This window comes from Lagenorhynchus albirostris, chromosome 2, assembly GCF_949774975.1.
Source record: "Lagenorhynchus albirostris chromosome 2, mLagAlb1.1, whole genome shotgun sequence".
NCBI lineage: Eukaryota > Metazoa > Chordata > Mammalia > Artiodactyla > Delphinidae > Lagenorhynchus > Lagenorhynchus albirostris.
Window position 1 is genome coordinate 161,250,201 of NC_083096.1, and position 23,284 is coordinate 161,273,484.

Genomic DNA, 23,284 nt, shown 5'->3' on the forward strand with positions numbered 1-23,284 from the left:
CTGTGGGCTTCCTGGGCTTGCAGGTGGCAAAGCTACTCTGAGGTTTAACCCAAAGAGCCTTCAGAGGTACCGACCTCAACTTCAGCAGGAAACAGGAGAGCCTGTGAGGTTCTGAGAAGAGGGAGGGGGAAGGGGAAAGGATGGTGTGAGCGCTCTCCCCGGGGCAGGCTCTGTGCTAGGAACTCACCAGGAGGCTGAATGAGAAGGTTTATGCAGTCCTGAGGGCAGGGATCATGTCTCTACTCCACAGAGGGGGAAACTCAGGCTCAGGGAGGCTAATCATGGCTCATAACCACCTGAGCTGCCTGTGAGGCCAGGATCCTTCTAGGTCCCTTCCCAGGGGAGGCGGTCTCTGACTCAGCTTGGAATTGGGCTCCTTGCCTTATCTTGTGGATGGAGACTGATATAAAAAAGGGGCCCCTAGAAGGTCTTATGTCACAGCAGGAACAGTGAGAGTCACATACACCCAGGGTGTAATTCCAGAACTGATGTGAGGGGAGGTGTCTGAGGGAGACTGAGTGGAGGACGGGGCTTGGGCAGGGTTTGGGGGTGGCTCAGTTCTGGAGAAGCCAGGCTGTGGCTCTGCGGGATATGCACCTAGTGCTTCTTGATGGGTTGGAGCTACGGACTAGGGAGCAGGGGAGGCCCAGGAGATGGGGCTGGGGGCCTGAGCCCTCAGTTTCAGGAGCACCAAGGAAGGAGCAGCAGATCAGATCCTGCCTGATGCTTAGCTGTCATATGCTGAGCTTCAAACACCCAAATACCTGTGTGTTTTCACTAGAGAGTATATTTGCATCTCTGCACGTGTGTATGAGTGTCTGGCTCTTGACAGCCTTGTACATGTGAGTGTGCGCACCTCGTGTGCATTGAGTTCACTCATCTGTGGTTTACTCCGATCTCTGTGCATGTCTGTGTGCATGTGTATCTCTCCACAGGCAGAATGCCTGGCTACACACGTGTCTGTGCATCCGTGCTTTTGTGTGCATGTCTGCAGGGCACAGGGGTGTCGGTGTGTTTGTGCGTGGAGATTCCCTGCCCTGCTCTAAGTGGGGGAGACAAGGCCAGTTATAATGAGGCCCCACCTCGCCTCCACTGAGCTACGGCCATGGCCTGAATTTTGCAGCCTGCTTAGAAATAATTGGGGGCAGCGGGGGGATCGGATGTCCCTCATCATGAGCCGCTGGCTTTGCTGGTGCTGCAGCAGGCTGGGCAGGCTGAACCGTCTGGCACCGTCATGATGTGGGGTGGGAAGGCCAGGGGTCTGGTCCCTTTTCCAGCTCTGTGCGGGTCAGAGGAGACACAGCCTATACTGGCTTCTGCTGAAAAACTCCAGGCAGGTCTTTGGAGGAGGGTGGTGTGGCTCCTTCCTTGTAAATGCGCCTGCCCAGAGCCTGCCTCCCCGCCCCCCTGTGGCTCAGGAGGGGCAAATGTGCGTTTGCGCTTGGGGCTTGGGCCTGGCTCAGAGTGGCAGCACGTGGGATCTGGGCCAGCGAGGAGTTCCCTGGGTGCTGCACAGGAATTGGAATTCTGGGATTCTCATTCCTTTCCCACCCCCCCCACCCCCCACCTCTGACCACTCTTTAGACTCCTGAACAGCCATGGGAAAACCTGTCCCTGGGGAGCAGCTGTGTCCTGGCTCTATCTAGCCACACCCTGTGAATTATCCTACGTTTGGGATTCAGTTCCCAGAGCGTGAGGAGCAGAGAAGGGGACAGAGCAGGAAGCTCTGGGTGGATGCGGGAGAGCCTGGGCTGGGGCCTCAGGTCCTGGACTCCAGCCCCAGCCTGGCTTCTCTGAGGTGATCTTGAGCAGATTGCCTCCCTTCTCAGAGCCTCATCTTTTCTCCTCTAATGCGGAACAACCAGGCTCTGGGGGCCCATCCAGTGCTGTGAGCTATGCTTTGGGCGTGGAGGAGGGAGGGAGCGTGGACCCCGCCTGGGGGCAGGGCTGGAAGCGGGGCTGAGCCTGGGCACTACCCTCCACTACCTGGACAGCTGGGGCGGAGGCTGTGGGCAGTGGCTCTGCCCTGGCCTGGTAGGTGCGAGGCACCTGCAGCGCCCCCCCCACCCCCATCCCTTGTCCACTCTGGCGTGACTGCTTTGTGTGTCTGTCAACTTGGGTCCTGGTTGCCCTTCCACACCTGGAGTACATGCACAGCTGCTGGGAGCTCAGCTTAGTGCTTTGGGGGCAGTTAGAAATCAACGGACGCTGGTCTCCACTCCTAGGAGCTTGAAGACTCATGAGATGAGTGAGCTAGACCTGGCGACATAGCAAGGGCTAGTGGTCATGATTGGGTGACGCAAACTTTCAGGAAAGGGCTGTGGGAGCTAAGAGGAGGGAAATGGCTTGGTGGCCTCCCCGGGGGTAGCAGGCCCTGCGCCAGGCCTTGGAGGATAACACCATGGTGGGAGGGGAAGAGGGGTTAGAGGGGAACAACTGCACCCATTTTGCAGATGCCTCTCCCCCTTGTTTCCAGCAGGAAATCCACAGCAGCGATAGTCATGACGTTCACACTTGCGATGCCCTCCCATGGGCATGGCTCAGGCTGCGCTCAGTCCCCAGCACACCAGCGGTAACTCCTCCCCTTTCTCTCCCACTCAGTAAAGCAAGTGAGTGAGAATGACATTGTTCTGGGAATAACCTTGAATTGCTGTGATTTATAAAAAAGCAAATCGTTGTCAAACATCGCTACTTCGACAATTACCTCTGGATTATGTGTGCCACGCCTCACAGCTGATCACGACACATTGCGGCTGAGAGCAGCAGTTCTGGAGGGTACAAGTTGCGTGGTGGGGCCGGGGCCGGATCTGAACGTCAGGCCGAGATGCTGGTGGTTGATGGGACCGATGGAGGAACCACGGAATAATAGTCACAACTCATGTTTCTTAAGGGTTTACGAGATTGCAGACGCTCTCCTCAGGGCCTTCATTTCTCAAGTAAGGGGCTCAGAGACGTTAAGTCCCTTGTCTAAGATCACATAAGTGGACCTGGGTGACTTAAAAGAACATAGTCTTCACCGCAAGGCCCACGACCTGCAGCTAGCCACAGGAGATTCAGAGCCCATGCTGGCTGCGCCTGGGGCCACTGACCACTGTCTCTCTCCACAGGGCAAGGGACATAGGATGACCCCAGCCTGTCCCCTCTTACTATCTGTGATTCTGTCCCTGCGCCTGGCCGCCGCCTTCGACCCCGCCCCCAGCGCCTGCTCTGCCCTGGCCTCGGGCGTGCTCTACGGGGCCTTCTCACTGCAGGACCTCTTTCCTACCATCGCCTCGGGCTGCTCCTGGACCCTGGAGAACCCGGACCCGACCAAGTACTCCCTCTACCTGCGCTTCAACCGCCAGGAGCAGGTGTGCGCCCACTTTGCCCCCCGCCTGCTGCCCCTGGACCACTACCTGGTCAACTTTACCTGCCTGCGGCCCAGCCCCGACGAGGCGGAGGCCCGGGCGGAGTTGGGGCGGCCAGAGGAGGAGGAGGAGGCCGCGGGGTTGGAGCTGTGCGGCGGTTCGGGCCCCTTCACCTTCCTGCACTTCGACAAGAACTTCGTGCAGCTCTGCCTGTCAGCCGAGCCCTCGGAGGCCCCGCGCCTGCTGGCGCCCGCAGCCCTGGCCTTCCGCTTCGTCGAGGTCTTGCTAATCAACAACAATAACTCCAGCCAGTTCACCTGCGGCGTCCTGTGTCGCTGGAGCGAGGAGTGCGGCCGTGCGGCTGGCAGGGCCTGTGGCTTTGCCCAGCCGGGCTGCAGCTGCCCTGGTGAGACAGGGGCCAGCCCCGCTACCACCACGCCTCCGGGTCCTCCTGCTGCCCACACCCTGTCCAATGCTCTGGTGCCTGGGGGCCCAGCCCCACCTGCCGAGGCCGATTTGCATTCGGGGAGCAGCAATGACCTGTTCACCACAGAGATGAGATATGGTGAGTCTGAGCAGGGCCCAGGTGAGGTGGGTGTGTCTGGAGGCCTGATGGTGCCCATCTTGGTGGATACTGGGCCACTCATGTGGTTGTTCACCAGTGTCTCCACTGGGTCCAGCCTTGTCCCGGTGTTGGGGTCACCAAAGTGGATTGGGGTCAGACCTCCCTCTTGAAGAGTTTGCAGTCTGGGTGGATGAATGGGGGCATAGACCCCCATAGACAATGCAGTGTGATAAACCCCGGGAGGGACCCCCTACCTGGGCAGTCAGGGAAGGCTTCCTGAAGGAAGTGATACAGGAACAGAGATCAGAAGGACAAGTGGAAGCAAGCCGAGCCAAAGGAGTGGAGGGCATTCCAGGCAGAGGGAGCAGCGTATATACAGGCCCAAAGCTGGGAATGACGGCGGCAGGCGCTGGCGCTGCAAGTTGACAAGTGTGCCTGGAGGCTGGAGTAGGCAGGGCACAGCGACGTCTTCCTGCCCACATGGGTCAGCGGTTTTTGGCTGTGGCCCCAGGGTCAGGGCAGAGGAAGGCACAGAAGAATGTGCCTGGGTGAAGAGGCCTGAGCTTTGAGGCTGCCTTGGAGGGCCGGCCTGGCTCAGCTCCCAGCGTCCCCTGTCTCCCCCGCTCTGGGCCCACGTCTTATGGGACCAAGGCCGCCAGCTGCTAGAGCTTCCTGCTGACTGGGCAAAAGCTCTTCAAGCCCTTGAGTCCTGCCTGCTTCTGCTCCCACCCAGCTCCCTCAGCCACGGCCACCTTCTGCCGGCCCTCCTTCCTGCAGCTTCGAGGCCCCAAGATCCTTGGCCGGGTCCTAAGTGTCTGCTGAACAGGGCTGGGCCAGGGACTGGCCAGGGGGCCCAGGACGTCGGGCTGGGAGGGAGGCAGATTTGGGATCTGGTTTCCAGCTCTGGTACTAACAGGGAGTTCCCGCCCCTCTGGGCCTCAGTTTCCCCATTTGGGATAACAGGTGCTCGCCTACCATTGTGAGGTTGTCACGCAGGGGTGGGTCAGAGGGGCATCTGGATCTGGCTGAGAGCTTTTAAAGAACACAGGGGCTCTCGTGTGAAGGCTGCTAGGAGTACTGGAGGGGGATGATCTGTTCCCATGCCTGCTTTGGAGACAGAACCCGAAAGTTGGGAACTGTCTTTGTTACGTTGAGTAGATCCTTTTTTCTGGCATCAGTTGTTTTGTCTGTAAAACGGGGAGATAGCCCTGGTTTAATTAGGGGAGGTGTTTATCATGACAGTATCCTCTCCCAAGGCTTTGGGGAAGAGGCTTCTCAGCCTCCCTCATGAGACATCTGGTATCACACCCATCCATGGCAAGTGCCCAGTGGCCTTGTTCTGGCCTCTCCCCTAGGCCAGCTTGGCCTCTCACAGCAGTCGATGAAGCCATCCGAGTGACAGCCAGGCCCTGGGCAGGCTACGGGCCCTGGAGGCTGGCCTGGGATTTAGTGCCTGCAGGAAGAAATTGAATTTTGCTTCTTTGTGGAACATCGGCGGAGAGCGCCAGGCGTATATCAGGAGGTTTATGGCTGTTCCTGCCTGGCCGCCACTGCCTGTCACTCTGTGGGGGCCTCTCCCATTGTGCTCGGCAGAGGGCGGGTTCTTTTGTCTGGTTTTCTCTGCGGTCCATCAGCCCAGTGGTCCACAGTGGATGGAGTGAGGCTCTGCCCTCCTGGGTGGGCACCATCTGGGCAGGCTGCCAGGTGGAGCACAGAGCCAGGAGCAGCCAGCTGGGCTTGGCTGAAGTCGGAAGCGGGAGTTGGTTGGTAGCCGGGGTGTCTTTAGGGGTCAGAGTGGGTTCGTGATGGGAAGGGCACCATCGTTCCCACCATCATCAGAGCCTCTGCAGAGGCCTCTGGGACTGAGGATGGGTGGAGATTAGACCCTGGTTGTCCCTGGGTGTGAAGCCTGGTATCTTCTCTGAGTAGGGAGCCCTGGGCTCCCAGCTCATGCCCCTTGTCCTGCTTGGCGTATTGCCAGGCTGCTCCATGGGTTGGCCTGCAGGGAGGGCTCTTGTAGGGAGTTGTGGGGGGCAGGGGTGGTGGGGAAGTGGCGTCAGCCGTTGGCTCACAGGGCACACTGGTGCCCAGAGTTGGGCTGGCACGGCCCCTTCCTCTCCCTGGGCAGGCAAGAGATTCTTCCTCTTTGCCACCTTTTACCTTCTGCCCACCCTCTCTGGGGCAAGAGATGATGGGCACACGACTCAGTTTGTTCCATGCGGCAGGGGGCATCTGAGGGCCAGTGGCATCATAGGGCCTGGAGCACTCTGTGCCTGGTGGCAGCACCACCTTCGCCAAGCCCTTGGCCTCGCCTCCATGCTTCCCTTCACCTCCTTCCCACTGGGCCAGTTGGACACGTACCAGCTGCAGGAGAACTGGCTGGCACATGGAGCTGCCAGCTTGAGGACAAGATTGGTGGGATGGTGGTGAACAGGTGAGATCCTCATCCCAGCCCCTCTGCCAGGCACTGGGGTAGGGGAGCTGTGCTCGGCTTCTCTGGGGCGTCCCGGGTAGGATCAACGCAAGGCCAAGCGGGGTGGAGCTGGGTTGGTACTGGAAGAGCCATGAGGCTGGGAGCGGAGGGCCTGGGCCCGCCTCAGAGCTGAGTGCGTTTGACAAGAGGGTACAGACGCCTGTTAATTTCACGCAAACTGCCTTTGATAAATCTCTTGTTATTTTTGGTGAGTTGAGCCATAAATTTGTGCCATCTTGCTGCCGCAATCTGTTAAGTGGGGGGAGAGGAAGAAAGGGAAGGAAGGCAGGAAGGAGCTCCACGGAGGACAGGCACGGAGGCTGGCCGAGGCCGGGGCCGGAAGGCAGGTGGTAGAATTGGTACCAGCTCCAGAGCCCAGCTACAGGGAGCCGGTCGCCAACCTGCAGTTCCTGCCTGCTGACCCTCCAATCCTGAGATGTGGCTGTGCGGGGTGACATCTGGGAGAAAGTGTCCTTCACTCTTGCAGCCCCCTCCCTCCTCTGCCACACTGCCTGCCTCCCCCCAGGGGCACTGTCCCACCCCTGGCTGGTGGCTACTAGCCCACCATCTCCATCATCCAGGCTCCATTCCAGAGGCATGGGCACCAGGTGACCCTGCGGTCCCCTGAGTGTCAGGCCTGGGAGGCAAGAATGGGTTCAGATCCCCCCTCTGCCACTGCTGCTGTGTGACTTGGACAAGGCGCTACCCCCTTGGGGCCTCAGGAACCCCCGTTCTCTGTGTGTCACTTCCCTGATTCAGCCCCCAGGGACTCCCCAACGTGGCCCAGACTCCTCAGCCTGGCATTCCAGTCCTGCCCCTGACCCAGCTGCCACCTGCTTTCCCTCTGGTTCTCTCCCACCCTTTCAACTGGGGCTCCTACTGACCCCAGAACCCCCTGCTTCCTGGCTTCCCTGCCTTTGCTTGGGCTGTTTCCCTCACCTGGAATGCCCTTTGCCCTGGGTTATCCTTTGCCCCATCCTTCAAGCACAACTCAAGCCCTGTCTCCTCTAGGAAGCTGCCTCTCACCTGCCTGACCCAGTCCTCGATTGGCTTTCTCCTTGACCATGGTCTGGTGGCAGGAAGAGAGGCCCTACCTTACCTGACTGTGTGGGGTGCAGACATTGGGGAGGCAGGGCCTCTCTCAGAGTGGGGTGGGGGAAGACCTAGCACATGTGGTACGATTCCTAGAGGATCCTTCCAGCCCGGATCTCTGCTGCCAGAAATCTGTGTGCTCCATCATGGGATGGGGAGTGGGGCACAGACCACCCCACCCCCCACCCCCAGACATCTCAAAGGGGACTGAGTCCCAGCCCGTCCATCACACACGTCTTCATTTCTTTATCAGAATGGAGTTTACACCAGGCCTTGAAGTGGCTCTGAGTGAATGAGATCCGAGGTGAAGCAGACACACCTTCTGCCCTCTGGTGGGGGAGAGTGACCACTAGTGTACAGTGGTGGTCAGGGCCACAGGCTGAGGTCACCCAGCCCCAGGTTCAACCCCTGACACCACCACTGACTAGCTGTGTGACGACGGGCATGTTTCCTCATCCCTATGTCATCACCTATAAAATGGGGATAGTGGAGTTATTCTAAAGAGCAATGGTGAGGATTAAGCAAGAGAATTTGGGTTAATGCTTAGCACAGTGCCTGGCACATGGTAAATCCCTGGTAAGTAGTTGTGTGTTGTCATAACTTAGCGTAATAGGTATGAATGTATGTGCTGGATGTCAAGGGAGGAGGAAGAGTGTGAGGGATTAAACCACAAAGGGGTGGGAAGTTGGTCTAAAGAAGGTGATTCTGAGTTGGGTTTTGAGGAGTGAATAGGAATTCACTAGCCTGTGAATTTTTTTCTTTAAATCGAATCGCTTTTGAAATTTCATACATTAAAAAGAAATTTCATATCATCAATGGAAAAAGAGTATCACTTATCTGAAATAGAAGATAACCAGAGAAACAACAAATTCCAGCTAGACGCTCATCCCTCCTCTCAATCTGTTAGAGAAATTAGCACGTACTGGGGATGTGTTAAAGTCTTGGACTGCACGGAGACCTTCTTTCTCATGCACTTGGAAGGATTAAAAGTGAGCTGGCCATATAATTTATCATCTGAGCCGGCACATTTTCGAGGTTATAAATGGGGGGAGGGGTACTATTAATTCCATCAGGGTGATAGGCCTAAACCAGACTATCCCAGGCAGATTGGCAGATAGTCACTCTACTAAAATGAGACCTGGAAAGGGGATCACTTCCTCAGTCCATGACCCAGTGTTATTTTATGGCGCATCTGTGAGCCTCCCCAAGTCATTTCCCGGTGCAAGGGGAAGGGCTTTCAAGGTGAAGGAAGCAGTCTGTGCCAGGGCGTGGCGTGTGAACATGCTGGGGACAGGGGGCTGTGGTAGACCAGCCTTTACCAGACGGTAGCCCCAGTGGTGGGAGATGGGGCCAAGGCTCTGACTGCTGCACCCAGACACTGGGACCTCACCCTGTTGGCCGAGGGCTTTAAGGCAGCAGGAAGTTGGGCAGCGTGGGGGAAGAAGGATGAGTGGGATGCGGTCCCTGCTCTCAAGGAGCTCCTGGCTATGTGGGGGAGGTGGCAGAGACCCAGCTAGCTCTGTTGGGAGGCTGGGCAGATAGGCCAGCAGCCTGGGGAGGAAGTCATTGGAAGGGGACTGGCATTCTGGCTGGGTGTACCCAGTTGCATGGGACTGCACAAGTAGAGTCTAGAATTTACAAGAGCCACCTTCCTCTGCCCTGGCCCCCCTGGGGTCCTGATGTTCTGCTGGGGCTGGAGAGCCATGGAGGGACATGACAGAACGGTGTTTCAGGGGGATCAGTTGGTGCCTACTTGGGGCTCTTGGGCCAGCCTCAGGGAGGATGCAGAGACCCTGGGGAGGGAGGACTGCTTTGTAAATTGCACTGCTCTCTCCCCATGGAAGTGGTGATTATCATGGTTGTTTTTAACACATTCATGACAAAGGAGGCTGAGGGGGCTGGACTATGTGGAGTTTGGGGGGCAGGGTAGCAGGTGTGTGCAGTTCTGCTCAGATGGCAAAGTGCCTTTGCCCACCCTGCCTGCCAGTGTCAGGGGTGAGACCAGAGTGGTCCTGTGTGGTTGGGGTGGAGGAACCCTCAGGGATAGTTGGTGTTTGCTGAATGCCTGTCTTGTGTCTGGCAGCTCAGAGCTGGGCCGTCTGTGCAAGAGGTCAAGGGAGATTGAAACCCTCCCTCAGGGGCCAGGAGAGGGATTAGCACAGGATACTCACAGCTATAGCAGAAGAAGGGACCTGCACACCCAGACCTCTGTGTAGTCATCCTAGGGAGGCTTCCTGGAGGAGGTGGCATTTGATTGAGGTAGAGGAAGGGCGTTCCAAGAGGAGGGAACACCATTAACAGATGAGTGGAAGGAGGAAAGCATTTGCATGTTCAAGGGATAACAAGAAGGGAGTGGCAGCTCCTTTCATTGAGAGTTTATTATGCTCCCGGTGACCCATATCTCTCGTCATTTAATTCTCATGATGAATTAGGAAGTGTCACCTCTATTCTCAGTTGGAAAATTCTAAGCTCAGAGAGGTGAGGTGACTTGTCCAACGGCACACAGCAAGACTATGCAGACTTGGGGATCAGACCTGCATTTGTCTGGCTCCCAAATCTACGTCCTTCCCACTGACCCACAGGGCCTCACGGTTTGGCTGCCTGGTGGGGAGGGGAAAACAGGACTGGACACGTCAGCAGGGACCAGAGCATGCCAGGCTCGGAGGTTTACTGTGGTGGTAGCAGTGGGGAGCCACTGAAGGTTTCTCAGCAGGCAAGCGTGTGGGGCTGGGCTTCCAGAGGACCACTTTGGAGCCTACAAGGGAGAATCAGTCTCACCTGGCAGAGGCGGGGCATAGATGCTCAAAGGAACAATTAGGAAGAGGTGTGAAAACAAGAGAATAGAGGCAAGTATGTGGGGGGCTGTGGGGAGGCGGGGGAGTAACTCGGGGTCCCATGGGAATCAGGGAAGCAGTCTCTGAGGAGGTCCAAGTTGAGTTGCATTTTGTCAGAGCCAGCGCAGTTCAGCATAAAGTGCCTCTGGAATCAGGCAGGCTGGAGTTCGAATCCCACATCAGCCTCTCTCCAGGATGAGACCTTGGAGGCTCATTAGTGCCTCATTAGTAAAATGGGAGAACCTGCCCTAATGAGGATTAAATGAGGTAACGTAGAGCACGCAGTGACTGGCACATAGGAGGTGTGTAGTAAATTATCTCCTGCAGGGTTATTCAGAACAGAACAGAACAGTTGAGAGTTCATCCAGGGTTGAGCGGGGAAGCGGGTCCCAGGCAGCAAGCAGCCAGGTGGGAAAGCTGACGGGTGGTGGGGCTGGGAGCATCAGAGTCCTGGTCCAGTCAGCTCACGGCGCCCACTGAGTGGGACGCTCAGGAGGTCTGGGGGTGCTCACACCCCTTCCTGGACCCCTCCTTGTCCTCTTGGCCCATCTTCCTCGCACATCTGCCCTGGTCTGGGCCCGGAGCTGGCAGGGGCCTGTACGTGGTGTATGCTGAATAAACGTTTGTTTCAGTGGCTGACACCTCTGGTCTTATCTGTCTTCTTCCCCCTGCAGGGAGAACTGGCTTTCCTCAGAGGTGGGTGGGGTGGGGGTGGGGAGGGGAGGGCAGTCAGTACAGGCCCCCCGGCTGTGTGGCCTTGGGCGTGTCCCTTCCCCTCTCTGGTCCAGCCCAGGAGGCTAGGAGAGGGGCTCAACAGCTGGACCTGGGACATGTTCTGATTTTCAAATGGAGTGGATTCTAGAAACCACCACTCTGGTTATATGGTGGGGCTGGCCAGCAAGTGGTCAGTAGAGGACGGGGGCACCAGAGGAAGCAGTGTGAATCCACGACAAGCAAGTCAGGCTGGTCTCTCACGTGGCCGCATTTGATGGGCTTACTGGATGCCAGGCCAGGGATGGGAGGGGTTGCCACCCACAACAGTCATGGCCAAGACGCCAAAAAGGAGCTGGATTTGCAACAGGTCAAATGGCATCTCCAGAGCGCTTATTGATAAATGGATGTCAAGCTTGGGGTGGTCTAGGTGGCGGGCTGCAGGTCAGAGCTGGTACTCAAGATGACAAACGACCATCTCCAATGACCCCCATGGGGTGGGGGAAGCTAGGAGCAACATGTTCATTGGTGTTTACTGCTGTTTCTCTGGGCCGGATTCTGTACTGGTGTTCATGTGGTCAGGGAGATGGCTCACACAGCCTTTCTTCAAAGGGCTCTCGGATGGGGGGTAATTCAGACAGTCAGCAGATGGAATCATCTGTGATGAGCGGGCATGTAGAAGAGGGGGCAGCCAACTCTGCAGGGGAGTGAGGGATAAGGAAGACTTTGCCTATAAGAGGTCATTTGAGGTGGGTTTTGAAGGTCAAGTAGGAGTTTTCCAGGTGAAGGTGGGGAACAAGTGGGTTTGAGAGGTTTGAGAGGAGATGATGATCCTATTGTGGACACGCTGAGTTTGAGGGCCCTCCCCCCCCATCAGGCGACCTGTCCAGGAGGCAGGAAGCTATACAGGAGTGAAGCACAGGTTCGGTGGGTGGTGCAACGACTTCGGAGCAGCCATTCAGAGGGGGTTAATGAAGCCTGGTGGGGGGTGGTGTTGTCCTGTGAAAACAGGACAAAGTGTGGATGCCAGACGTGGGAAGCAGCAGGAAAACAGACCGGCCAAAGAGGCAGGGCAGAGGTAGCAGGAAGCCAGGCGAGTCAGGGAGGGGAGTGTTTCAGGGCTGGAGAGTCGGCAGGGCGAAACGCTGCCAAGGGCTGGGGCAGCACGAGGCCTGCAAAGCCCATAGGATTTAGCAACAAGGAGGGCACTGATGACTCTGTCAAGAACGGTTTCAGCAGAAGATGTGGTCAGAAGCCAGACTGCAGTGGATTTACCAGGCAAGGTGACATCTGAGCCAGGACGTGAGTGGCAGGTGAGAAACTGGAGTGCCATCTGTGGACCACTCATTGATGGTGAAGAGGAGCCGAGGGCAGTAGCCAGAGAAGGCAGGAGGGTCAGAGGAGGGCCCCTCTGAGAACGGAAGGGGCCTAGATCTGTTCCCAGGCTGCCGCGAGGAGAATGCTGACGAAATGCTGATGAGAGGGGATGATGGGTGGAGCCCTCCGGAGAGGGTAGGCGGGAGGAATAGAAGGCAGCACTGGGATGAGGGGCTGGTCCTTGTGAAGAGAAGGGCTTCAGGAAAGTTGGGAGTTGGAGGGGTGAGGCAAGAAGTCGGGGTGGGGGGGCTCCCGTGTCATAGCTTCTGCTTTCTCTGTAAAGGAGCTTGTTGCAGAGAGGGAGTGGGCGGAGATGGGCTTGAGCAGAGAGGTCAGCCCGCCGAGGCGGGGGACGGGGAAGGCAGGGAGCCCTGCTCGGCCATCGGACGTGCATCCCTGAATCCGTCGTGGCAGCAGTTGGCACAGCGGTAGATTTCTTTAGCAGCCTGGGGGTGGGCGTGGAGAAGGTGGTTTGTCACAGTCTCCAGGGCTGGGGAGTGGCTGAGCGGGTGTGGTGGAAAGTCTGGGTGAGGGGATTCGGGAGCTGCCAGGCATGGTTCCAGCACCTTCTCTGTGGTCTTGATAGAGGCGGGGCCCAAAGTGAGGCCAGGAGCCATGGCAGACGCTGTTCAGAGGGAGGAGGCCCAGGGGGCTGAGGGGCGGTGGCACGTGAGGTGCTGAAGGGGTGGAGGTGTTGAGGGAAGGGAAGATGGTGAAAATAAACCAGATGGTTGCTGCCTTCTGAGCACGCCCCGTGTCCAAGCAGGGTGCTGAGGGCTTCGTGATCTCCTGTCAGGAAGTCCTGAGGTCAGCCCTCAGGGTAGGGGGTATTCTGAGTATCGTTCTACAGAGGTCAGAAAACAGGGTCAGAGAGGCAAAGACACTTGCCCACGGTCACACAGCTGGTCAGTGTCCACGCCCCAGTTGGGACCACGGTTGCCTGACTCTGAAGGTGTCCTGTGGGGTGGGGAGATGCAGGTTTCAGAGATGGTGGAGCAGTTTCGGGGATGATGAAGACCAGGTCCTGGGACTGGTGGCTGAAGTGGAGGGAAGGGCCCGGGAGTGGATGAGACCAGAGGCTGGGCTGAGTGGCAGCTCAGGGCCCTGTGGACAGCAGGTTTGCTCAGAGTGGCCACTCTTCATGTCTGGTGAGGAAGAGCTTTCTCTCAGACGCAGAGCCTGGACTGGGCGGCAGAGGGCAGGAAGAGTACAGCCTTCTTGGGTTCCTTCCGACACAGAGTGCCTGTTCGGTGCTGACCTGGTGTTCAGAAATAGGAGAGGGCCTGGGAGTAGGGGAGAGGAATACCTTCTAGTCGGGGGACAGCGTAGGCTGAGCCCTGTCCCAAAATGCTGTTCCGATCCCACCTGCCCAGCAGCCTCTACGTGAGCTGGGTCTTTCTCCCCTGTACTCATGTCTGCCACCATCCCTGCTACCCAGCCTGTGGGAGAGGGCCTGATGAGCTCACGTCTGAGCAGGAGGGCCTGGCTTTGGAGAATGGGAGCTCCCAGCCTCTCCTCCAGGGCTGGCAGTGCTTCCAAGGCCTAGACCAGACACAGAAATCGGGCAGCCCAGAGCCGGGCGAGGCGGGGCCGAGGCAGCAGCAGCAGATCCCAGAGAGCCTGCTGCTCGCTGGCCACAGGGCGGGGGGAGTAGGGTCTGCTGGACGGAGGCACCTGCCCCAGGCCCTTAGGTCTCAGAGGAGCGGCGTTCTGACCTGTGCCTCCAGGTCACAGTCCAGTGCTGCTTGGGGAGCAGAATCTGGGCCCCAGGCCCAGCCCCTGGCTTGGCATGAATCGTGTCCCGGAAGCAAGCTTACGGAGTGGTCACAACTGCTTACCTTGGCTGTTGTCTGCCTTAGGGTCAGCCCTGTGAGGGGAAAGAGACTGGACTTGAGGCTTTCCAAGCTGTGTGACCTTGGACAAGTCACTTCCCCTCTCTCGGCCTCAGTTTTCTCATCTTTAAACGGAGGTGATGGTCCCTACTTCCCAGGGGAGGGTTAAGGAGATAGGTAGGGACAGCACTTGGCACAGAAGCTTCCCAGAGCTCAGTAATATGAGCGGCCACTCCTCTCCAGTCTCCCCCAGTTTGGCTGAGGCAGGAGGAAAAGACAGTCGTGAGGCTGTAGGCAAGCCCTGCGTGGCCTTCTGAGCCTCAGTTTCCTTATCTGTAAAATGGTGTTGGTGGGGCAGGGGGCAGGACGTGATGCCCTTTCAGCGTCGCCTGCAGTTGGTTCCAGACCCTCTGGCTGAGGGCGAGCAAGGCTGCCCTCTCTGTGCCACCCTGGCGGGACTGAGCTGGCCTCTGCTGAGCCCCTGCCACCACCTCCGTGTTCCAGGTGAGGAGCCAGAAGAGGAACCGAAGGTGAAAACCCAGTGGCCGAGGTCTGCAGATGAGCCTGGGCTGTACATGGCGCAGACAGGTAACTCGGGCCCGCCTCCCTTCCTCTGTGGCGGGGGCCCGACTCTGTGGCGTCTGGTGGCATGTGTGCTTGGCGTGTGCCTGTCTGTGTCTATGTCGTGGAGCTCAGTCGTGTCTCTCTGCCATGCGAGGCCTGTGGGCAGGGCTGGATTGCCTCCTGAAGAGCCTGTCACTTGGGGTCAGGGTAGGAGGATTCCTATGAGACTGAGTGCTTGGGAGATGCCCCCTGCCGCCGACCCTGTCCCTCTCTCGTAGGCGACCCAGCGGCTGAGGAGTGGTCCCCGTGGAGCGTGTGTTCCCTGACGTGTGGGCAGGGCCTGCAGGTGCGGACCCGCTCCTGCGTGTCCTCCCCCTATGGGACCCTGTGCAGCGGGCCCCTGCGGGAGACCCGGCCCTGCAACAATTCAGCCACCTGCCCAGGTATGCCCGTCCTCCCCGCCCAGTCTACCTGCAGGGTCGGGTCCTGCCTGGGACTCGGGCAAGTTCATCTTCCAAAGATGGTTGGTTGCCTCTTCCTTTCATTCAGCAAACTTGACTGTCCCCCCACCCCCCGCACCGTGCCCAACCCCACACAGGGCATCGGGGACACAGATGAATCAGACCAGGGCCCACACCAGCAGGCTTGGTTCTGGGCACATCACTCCCCTGATGCCTACGTCCTGGTAATCAAGGCTTGTCTCTTTACCCTCACCGCCTTCCGTGTTCCCTGTGCTCTGGCCACACCAGCATCTCTTGCACTTTTCCACCGCCCTGCACTTGCCTATTCTCATCCTATCCCCTCCACCTCTACCTTGGCTATTAAAATTCAGCTTGTCCTTCAAGATCTAAAAGAAGTGCCACTTAAAAAAAAAAAAATGAAGCTCTCTCTGACCATCCCCTCCCTCCTCTGACTCCCTATCCCACTCCCCAGGGAGCCTCCCCTAGACCCTGAAGCCTTCCTCAGTTCAGCATGGAGTTGTTGAGAATGTGCATGTGCCTGTGGGGACAGCCTGTCGGTCAGGAGGGGCTCAGCAGCTTCAGCGGGTCCTGCCCCTTGCGCCTGAGGGAGCGAAGTGGTGCCTAGGCCAGATCAGCTCCTGGCTGGGAACTTAAAGTAGGGCTACCTGGGAAGGGGTCTTGGCAACTGGGGGTGTGCCAGGAGCTTGCAAAGGGGTGGGGCAAAGCCGTGTTCCAGTGTGAGCTTTTTGTGTCAGTGTCCACGTAGAGGGTCGTGTCTATTTGTGTGTCCCTGCGCTTGGGGTGGGGAGGGGCATTCTCTTGCCCCAGGCCTGCCATGCTGGATTCTTGCTCTGGATCTGGGGTGGGGAGGGATGGGGATGGGGTAAGGTGGGGTAGATATTGAGCCCTTTCCTGGGCTTTACTGTGCCCCCAGGAGAGGAGGACCCCTGGCTCCCCTCCTGGGTTGATTCTAGTCTCCCTGTCCGGGTGTCCACAGGCAGTGTCCTGTGTGAGTTGGGACTAGAAGTCTGTGTCTTCCACATCCCCCCACCCCCAAAGGGCGGATTCCTGGGGCCCGGGGAAGAGCCAATGAGGAGCGGTGGCAGAGCTGCCGGAGCTCCTGATTGGTGGGCAGGTGGGCAGTGGGCGGGGCCAAGGTGCCGCCCAGCCACCGGCCACGTGCTTCCTTGCAGTGCACGGCGTGTGGGAGGAGTGGGGGTCCTGGAGCCTGTGCTCCCGCAGCTGCGGGCGGGGGTCCCGGAGCCGGATGCGGACCTGCGTGCCCCCCCAGCACGGCGGCAAGGCCTGCGAGGGTCCCGAGCTGCAGACTAAGCTCTGCAGTATGGCCGCCTGCCCGGGTCAGTAGCACCCGTGGGCTTTCAGGCGGGCGCTGCCCAGCCGGGGTGGGGGTCGGGAAAGGGGAGGAAGTAAGGTCCAGTGCCCTGCCCCCGGGGGAACCCCAGTGAACTTTGACCAAGCATGGGGAGACTGGCAAAGTCTAGCTGCCAGCGTGGGAGGTGACCTGGCCCAGCCTACTTGGAGTTGGCACCCTGTGATTCCATCTAAAGGGGGTGCTCGCCAGTGCCCCTTCCCCTGAGCCCTGGACTACCCTTGTTGTTCATAGCACTTTGGTGCTCATGGCCAGCTGGGCTGTGAGGGGACACAAAGCTGGGCTTATATGTGGGCAAAGATCAGAAGGTGGCCCGGGGCCCGTTTCCCTAGCCAGAAGAGAGCTATTGCCTCAGTGCTGAGTGGAGAGGAGTCCTGTGTTCCTGGAGCTGGTGGCAGGCAGGCAGGCCCAGGCCCAGGCACCACCAGCTCCCTCCAGCCCCCCTTCCTCCACCCCTCTCCAGTGGGTCTGGCCTTATTCAAATCTGAATGCCATCTCCCTGCGGTGCTCTGCCCTGACGCATCCCCACACCCTTGCTCAACAGCCAACCCTGCTTGTGTCTCCCCATGCAGTGGAAGGCCAGTGGCTAGAATGGGGTCCCTGGGGCCCGTGCTCCATGTCCTGTGCCAATGGGACCCAGCAGCGCAGCCGGAAGTGCAGCGTGGCGGGCCCAGCCTGGGCCACGTGTACCGGGGCCCTCACTGACACCCGGGAGTGCGGCAACCTTGAGTGCCCGGGTGAGTGCGCGGCACAGGGGCGGCAGGTGGTGGCCCTGGCCCAGGGGGTGCCTGGGGCCACTCACGCCCCCCATCTCTGCAGCCACAGACGGCAAGTGGGGCCCGTGGAACGCGTGGAGCCTGTGCTCCAAGACATGTGACACAGGCTGGCAGCGCCGTTTCCGCATGTGCCAGGCCACAGGCTCTCAGGGATACCCCTGCGAGGGCACCGGAGAGGAGGTGAAGCCCTGCAGTGAGAAGAGGTGTCCAGGTATTGCCCGCTGGACCCTGGGGCTTTGCGGGCAAGTGCCTGGGCCTGGCTGAGCCCCTCTGCTGTACCAACAGCCTTCCATGAGATGTGCAGGGACGAGTATGTGATGCTGATGATGTGGAAGAAGGCGGCTGCTGGAGAGATCATCTACAACAAGTGCCCCCCCAACGCCTCAGGTGAGGGGCAGGTGGCTCTCCCTGCACGCCTCCCACACCCGCCATTCTTGCCGCTCCCTTCCGGGCCCCCAGCCTCTTTGAGCCTCCATCCTGAGGTGTGGAGTGAAGTGGGTGAGAGCTCGGCCCCCACACCCAACCCTCTGTCCTGTCCCCCTGCAGGGTCTGCCAGCCGCCGCTGTCTCCTCAGTGCCCAGGGCGTGGCCTACTGGGGGCTGCCCAGCTTTGCCCGCTGCATCTCCCACGAGTACCGCTACCTGTATCTGTCGGTGAGTGCACCCTGCTGGGCTGGGGCGACACAGGATCTGTCCCAGACTCTGGTGGGCGTGGGGGGAGCTGGATTCTTGCTCGTGCCCATGTGCCTTGGCGTACATACGATGTGCCCACTTCTGCCTGGCTGTGCCTCTCCTTGTCTGACAAACTCCTACTCATCCCTCAAGGCCTGATTCTCAGATGTCTTCCCTTATCCCCAGTGCCTCCCCTTGTGCTCCTACAGCCCCCTGAGCTTCTCAGTCATTAGGTGTTACGAGTGCTCATCACGATGTCTGTGTCCTGTGAGACTGGGAGCTCCTTGAAGGCAGGGACAAAGTTGAAATTATTTTTATGTCCCCAGTGCCCAGCCCAGGGCCTGCCATGGGGTAAGAATGTTGTTAGCGAGCGTGGCTTGTGTGTACTTGTCTGACTGTAACCGGTATTTGTTGTGTTTGTGCGTGGAGCTCGTATTTGAGAGAGAGCGAGCGAGCGAATTACACTCCAGCGTGTGATGGCCTCTTTGGATTAGGGAGGTGCCTTGTCCCTCAACTGCGCTTATCGTCTTTTATATGTATATCTGAGCTCCTTCTTTCTTTTGCTGTTCCTATTTCAGCCTTTACGTAACTTGGGGGATTCTCTCTCTTTATGGGTCTCTTTCTTAGACTCTGTCTCCCCATGATCTCTTTGAGCATCTCTATCTGACCCTTCCCCTCTGGATGCGCAAGTGGCGGGTGGACTGGAGTGGGATGGGCCAGGGGCGGGTCCCAGCTCTTGACACCCTGGTGACAGCAGCCTACCTGTCACTGGCAGCTTCGGGAGCACCTGGCCAAGGGGCAGCGCATGCTGGCGGGCGAGGGCATGTCACAAGTGGTGCGGAGCCTGCAGGAGCTGCTGGCCCGGCGCACCTACTACAGTGGGGACCTGCTTTTCTCCGTGGACATTCTGAGGAATGTCACTGACACCTTCAAGCGAGCCACCTATGTGCCCTCGGCTGATGACGTGCAGGTACCCTCTACCCTGTCAGGAGGAAGGAGGGCTGAAGGTTCAGAAGCCCTAGATTGAAGGGGGAGGCTGGGCCCCATAGCAGAGTCTGTGGGGGCATGGCAGGTGTGGCTGTGGCGGGGAAGCTCCTCTCCCTGGGGCTGGGACCTCCCAACACCCACTGCTGTCTCCCCAGCGCTTCTTCCAGGTGGTGAGCTTCATGGTGGATGCAGAGAACAAGGACAAGTGGGATGACGCTCAGCAGGTGAGGGGCTGGGCTTCCAGGCTTGTGCCCCCGTGGCCCACCCCTGCCTTGGTCCCTCACGCCCTGTCTGTCCCCAGGTGGCCCCTGGCTCTGTGCATCTGCTCCGGGTCGTGGAGGACTTCATTCACCTGGTGGGCGATGCTCTCAAGGCCTTCCAGAGCTCTCTGATTGTCACAGATAACCTGGGTACAAGGAGGCGGGCAGGGGAGAGGGTGCTGGATGTGGCCAAACCCAGGACGCCCTGGGGGAGGGATGGTTTCTGAGGGCTTTTCCTATCTTCCTCTCTTTGTCTGGGCCCTGCCTTTCCCTCATTTAACCCCTTATTTGTATCTCTGTCTCCACGTTTCTTCCCATGCTCCGTCTCTTTGTTGTTTCTCTGTATACGTGTTCCCTGCCTCTTTGTTTGTACCATCCTTGGTGTCTGCATCTGCCTTCCTGTCCTGCTGTCTGTCTCCCCCACATTCATCTCTTCCCCTGTGACCTTCCCCTCTGTTTCTGTCTCTGTCTGTTCTCTGCAGTGATCAGCATTCAGCGAGAGCCCGTCTCGGCTGTGTCCAGTGACATCACGTTCCCCATGCGCGGCCGCCGGGGCATGAAGGACTGGGTGCGGTACTCAGAGGACCGCCTCTTCCTACCCAAGGAGGTGCTCAGCCTCTCCTCCCCAGGGAAGCCGGCCGCATCGGGGACAGCAGGCAGCCTTGGTAGGGGGAGAGGCCCAGGAACCGTGCCGCCTGGCCCGGGCCACTCCCACCAGCGCCTCCTCCCAGCGGACCCTGAGGAGTCGTCCTCCTACTTTGTGATTGGTGCTGTGCTCTACCGCACCCTCGGCCTCATCCTGCCGCCCCCCAGGTGAGTCCCTGGGAGGGGTGGATGGGACTGCTGCGGGTCCAGGGAGACCCAGGGAAGGGAAGGAGGGCTGAGCCCATGCTGGCCACAGAGAGATCCATTTGCAGCCTCAGGGACCCCTCGCCTGGCTCTGGACACAGGTGCTTCTCCAAGACATCCATGCAGCTCCCAGAGGCTTCAGAGGCGGTGCAGGGGGTGCTGGACTGAGCTCTAGACCTCACCCAAAGTCCTGGGCCCCGCTGACCTCTAGGCCTTCCCCTGGCCTTGGCACCATGGTAGCCTCCTGCCCTCGATCCAAGGCACCTTCAGGGTTCCTGACTGGGTCTGGGCACCTGCTGGCAGGAGCTGACCTCAGCATCTGTCCCCTAGGCCCCCGCTGGCCGTCACATCCAGGGTGATGACAGTGACTGTGAGGCCCCCCACCCAGCCGCTAGCTGAGCCCCTCATCACCGTGGAGCTCTCCTATATCATCAACGTGAGTGGGGCCCTGGGCAGGGACCCTGGGTGTGCCCCAGCCAGGGCAGTCGAAGGCCTGTCTGATGGGGGGGTGGTCTGCCCTGTGTGGGGCCTGCCATGGCAGGATGGGGGTGGTCACGGGTGCGCAGCTTCCCACCCACGCTGCACTTAGGCCTTCTGCTCCGCAGGGCACCACGGATCCCCACTGCGCCAGCTGGGACTACTCCAGGGCGTGAGTTGGGCAGGGGCTCTGTGTGGGGAGGGCTGCGGCCCTGGGACGCCTCCCTCAGGAGGGGCTGTCCTGCCTGGAAGGCCAGAGGGAGGGCGCCTTGGCACCGTCCTTGGCCTAAGGGATCAAGGGCAAACCCTGCGGCTCCCGCTGCCTGCCTGCCTGCCTGCCTCTTGGATGTGGCCTTGCTCTGGGTTTCACCTGTCCTTGGGCAGTGGCCAGCACTGGGGGTGGGGCCGTGGACCTGGGCTGGGGCTCATTCCACCTCTCCCTCCACCCAAGAGATGCCAGCTCAGGGGACTGGGACACTGAGAGCTGCCAGACCCTGGAGACCCAGGCAGCCCACACCCGCTGCCAGTGCCAGCACCTGTCCACCTTTGCTGTGCTGGCCCAGCCGCCCAAGGACCTGGTGAGTGGCAGGGAAGTGCCTGGGCCGGGCCGGAGGAGCGGCTCCTGGATGCCAGCGGCCGCCTGCGACAGTGCTGGCGGGGATCTGGGTGATCCCACGTGGCGTTTGCGTGGGTGTACTTGGGGGATTGCACGTGGAAGTCTGTGCCCCTGGGATGGTGCTCACAGCGATGCCACGTGCCCAGGGGTGTGTGGCGGTGGGTGATTGCATGTGTATACACACACACGTGTGTCTGGTTGTGTGTGGAAGTGTGCGGGTGACAGCATAAATACACGTCCACGTACGTGACTGGGTCTGCTCTGTGCATGTGTGGAGGCAGTGGTGAGTCCCCTTACGTGTGTGGGTGTGACACAGGTGCAGGTGCCAGTCTGTCCTAGACAGGAGGTGGGGAGGGCGATGGGACCCCTGTAGCTGCCCTCTCCCAGTGACCCATCTGACGGTCTGCCCCTCTGCCCCAGACCCTGGAGCTGGCGGGCTCCCCCTCGGTCCCCCTCGTGATCGGCTGCGCTGTGTCCTGCATGGCACTGCTCACCCTCCTTGCCATCTATGCCGCCTTCTGGAGGTAGGTGGGACGGTGGGGGGTTGGGGGGACGAGGGGGCGGGGCTGGAGGTGGCCGGCCACCCGGGGTTGGGCAGGGCGGCTAGCTCCCCTGTCTCTGCCCACTGTGCCCCACCAGGTTTATAAAATCGGAACGCTCCATCATCCTGCTGAATTTCTGCCTGTCCATCCTGGCATCCAACATCCTGATCCTCGTGGGCCAGTCGCGGGTGCTGAGCAAGGCAGGTGCAGGCTCACAGGGGGGCCGGGGTGTGAGAGTGGGGCGAAGGGGGGATGGCGCGTGTGCTCGCGTGTATGAAACTAAGTGCCGGATGTGTGTAGACACTCGAGCTGGGTGTTGGGTGAGGGTGTGTGTGGGAGATAGTGTGTGTGAGCGTACATGAGGGAGCTGGAGAGGGGGTGTGTGTACTCCAGTGAGGGATGTCTGTGTACATCTGTGAACGTGTACGTGAGCTGAGTGCCTGTGCGCACGTGTGTTGGGCGTGTCTGCGGGCATGTGGGAGCCCCAGCGGAGCCTCCTGTGCCACGTGCCCGCGTCTGATCTGTGTTGGCTGTCCCTTATGCCCCCTCGGCCCTCTCTGCACAGCGCCAGCCCTGCTGGTGCCAGACGTGGGGCCCACCCGGCCATGACGTGGCAGGCACTCCTGTTTGTCCCCCTCCCTGCCAGCCCCGTCTGTGCGTGGGCAGCCTGCCCGCCCGCCTCCTGGATGCCGAGTGCCGTGTGCGTGTCACCGGGCCTGTGTCGTGCTGTGTGTGGGTGCAGGAAGACGGGGGTGCCTGGCAGGGTTCTGTGGGAGGCGGAGCTCAGGTGGGCGGCCGTGGCAGCGCCCAGCAGCGGACGTGGGAAGCCCGGCGCCTCCCACCCTGGCGGCTGCTCAGGGCCACTCCCTCCCTCTCCTTCTCCCTGCAGGGTGTGTGCACCATGACAGCCGCCTTCCTGCACTTCTTCTTCCTCTCGTCCTTTTGCTGGGTGCTCACCGAGGCCTGGCAGTCCTACCTGGCTGTCATTGGACGGATGCGCACCCGCCTTGTCCGCAAGCGCTTCCTTTGCCTGGGCTGGGGTGAGCAGGGCTCGTGCTGGACCCTGTCACTGGGCCTTGGGGGCAGGGGCAGCAAGAGCGCTACCGGCCCCGGCCCTGCTCTCTGGGCACACGGGTCAGCTGGGCTGGGGGTCTGGGAGGGTGAAGGACCCTGAGGACGGGCGGCCGTCTCACTCTGGCTCCCCCGCTCCCCCAGGTCTGCCTGCCCTGGTGGTGGCCGTGTCGGTCGGCTTTACCCGCACCAAAGGATACGGTACATCCAGCTAGTACGTGGGCCTCCCGGGGTGGGAAGCGGGAGTCAGTGGACCTGACAGGGCTCCAGACTTCTCGGGCTGTGATCCTGGCCCACTCCTGCTGTGGGACTTTGGGCAGATTCTCCCGTCTCAGCCTGTTTCCCTGACTATAAAAGGCTGTGCGGGGACTGGATACTCTCAGAACCAT

The 23,284-nt window shown here is 59.7% G+C and overlaps 1 protein-coding gene across 24 annotated transcripts in view; it reads left to right on the forward strand.

Annotated features, from left to right (window-relative positions):
• The first annotated feature begins 3,067 nt into the window (after positions 1-3,067).
• The window catches only part of ADGRB2 (adhesion G protein-coupled receptor B2), a 29,208-nt gene continuing 8,991 nt past the window's right edge, over positions 3,068-23,284 (forward strand). For 8 of the 24 annotated variants that reach the window (XR_009539014.1, XR_009539016.1, XR_009539015.1 and 5 more), the window contains exons 1-18: positions 3,068-3,912; positions 14,736-14,819; positions 16,450-16,614; positions 17,219-17,383; positions 17,466-17,633; positions 17,708-17,809; positions 17,969-18,075; positions 18,869-19,063; positions 19,236-19,304; positions 19,382-19,490; positions 19,823-20,153; positions 20,520-20,625; positions 20,795-20,838; positions 21,118-21,244; positions 21,703-21,806; positions 21,922-22,024; positions 22,714-22,864; positions 23,040-23,109. Coding sequence is in view for 20 of the 24 variants with exons in the window: in XM_060140741.1 (XP_059996724.1) it covers positions 3,123-3,912; positions 14,736-14,819; positions 16,450-16,614; positions 17,219-17,383; positions 17,466-17,633; positions 17,708-17,809; positions 17,969-18,075; positions 18,869-19,063; positions 19,236-19,304; positions 19,382-19,490; positions 19,823-20,153; positions 20,520-20,625; positions 20,795-20,838; positions 21,118-21,244; positions 21,703-21,806; positions 21,922-22,024; positions 22,714-22,864; positions 23,040-23,109 (2,990 nt within the window). In the remaining 4 variants the exon portion in view is untranslated. Of the gene's footprint in view, positions 3,913-12,247; positions 12,336-14,735; positions 14,820-15,073; positions 15,239-16,449; positions 16,615-17,218; positions 17,384-17,465; positions 17,634-17,707; positions 17,810-17,968; positions 18,076-18,868; positions 19,064-19,235; positions 19,305-19,381; positions 19,491-19,822; positions 20,154-20,519; positions 20,626-20,794; positions 20,839-21,117; positions 21,245-21,702; positions 21,807-21,921; positions 22,029-22,713; positions 22,865-23,039; positions 23,110-23,284 lie in introns of those variants that run through there. The other 16 variants (XM_060140748.1, XM_060140749.1, XM_060140750.1 and 13 more) reach the window with 10 other exon arrangements.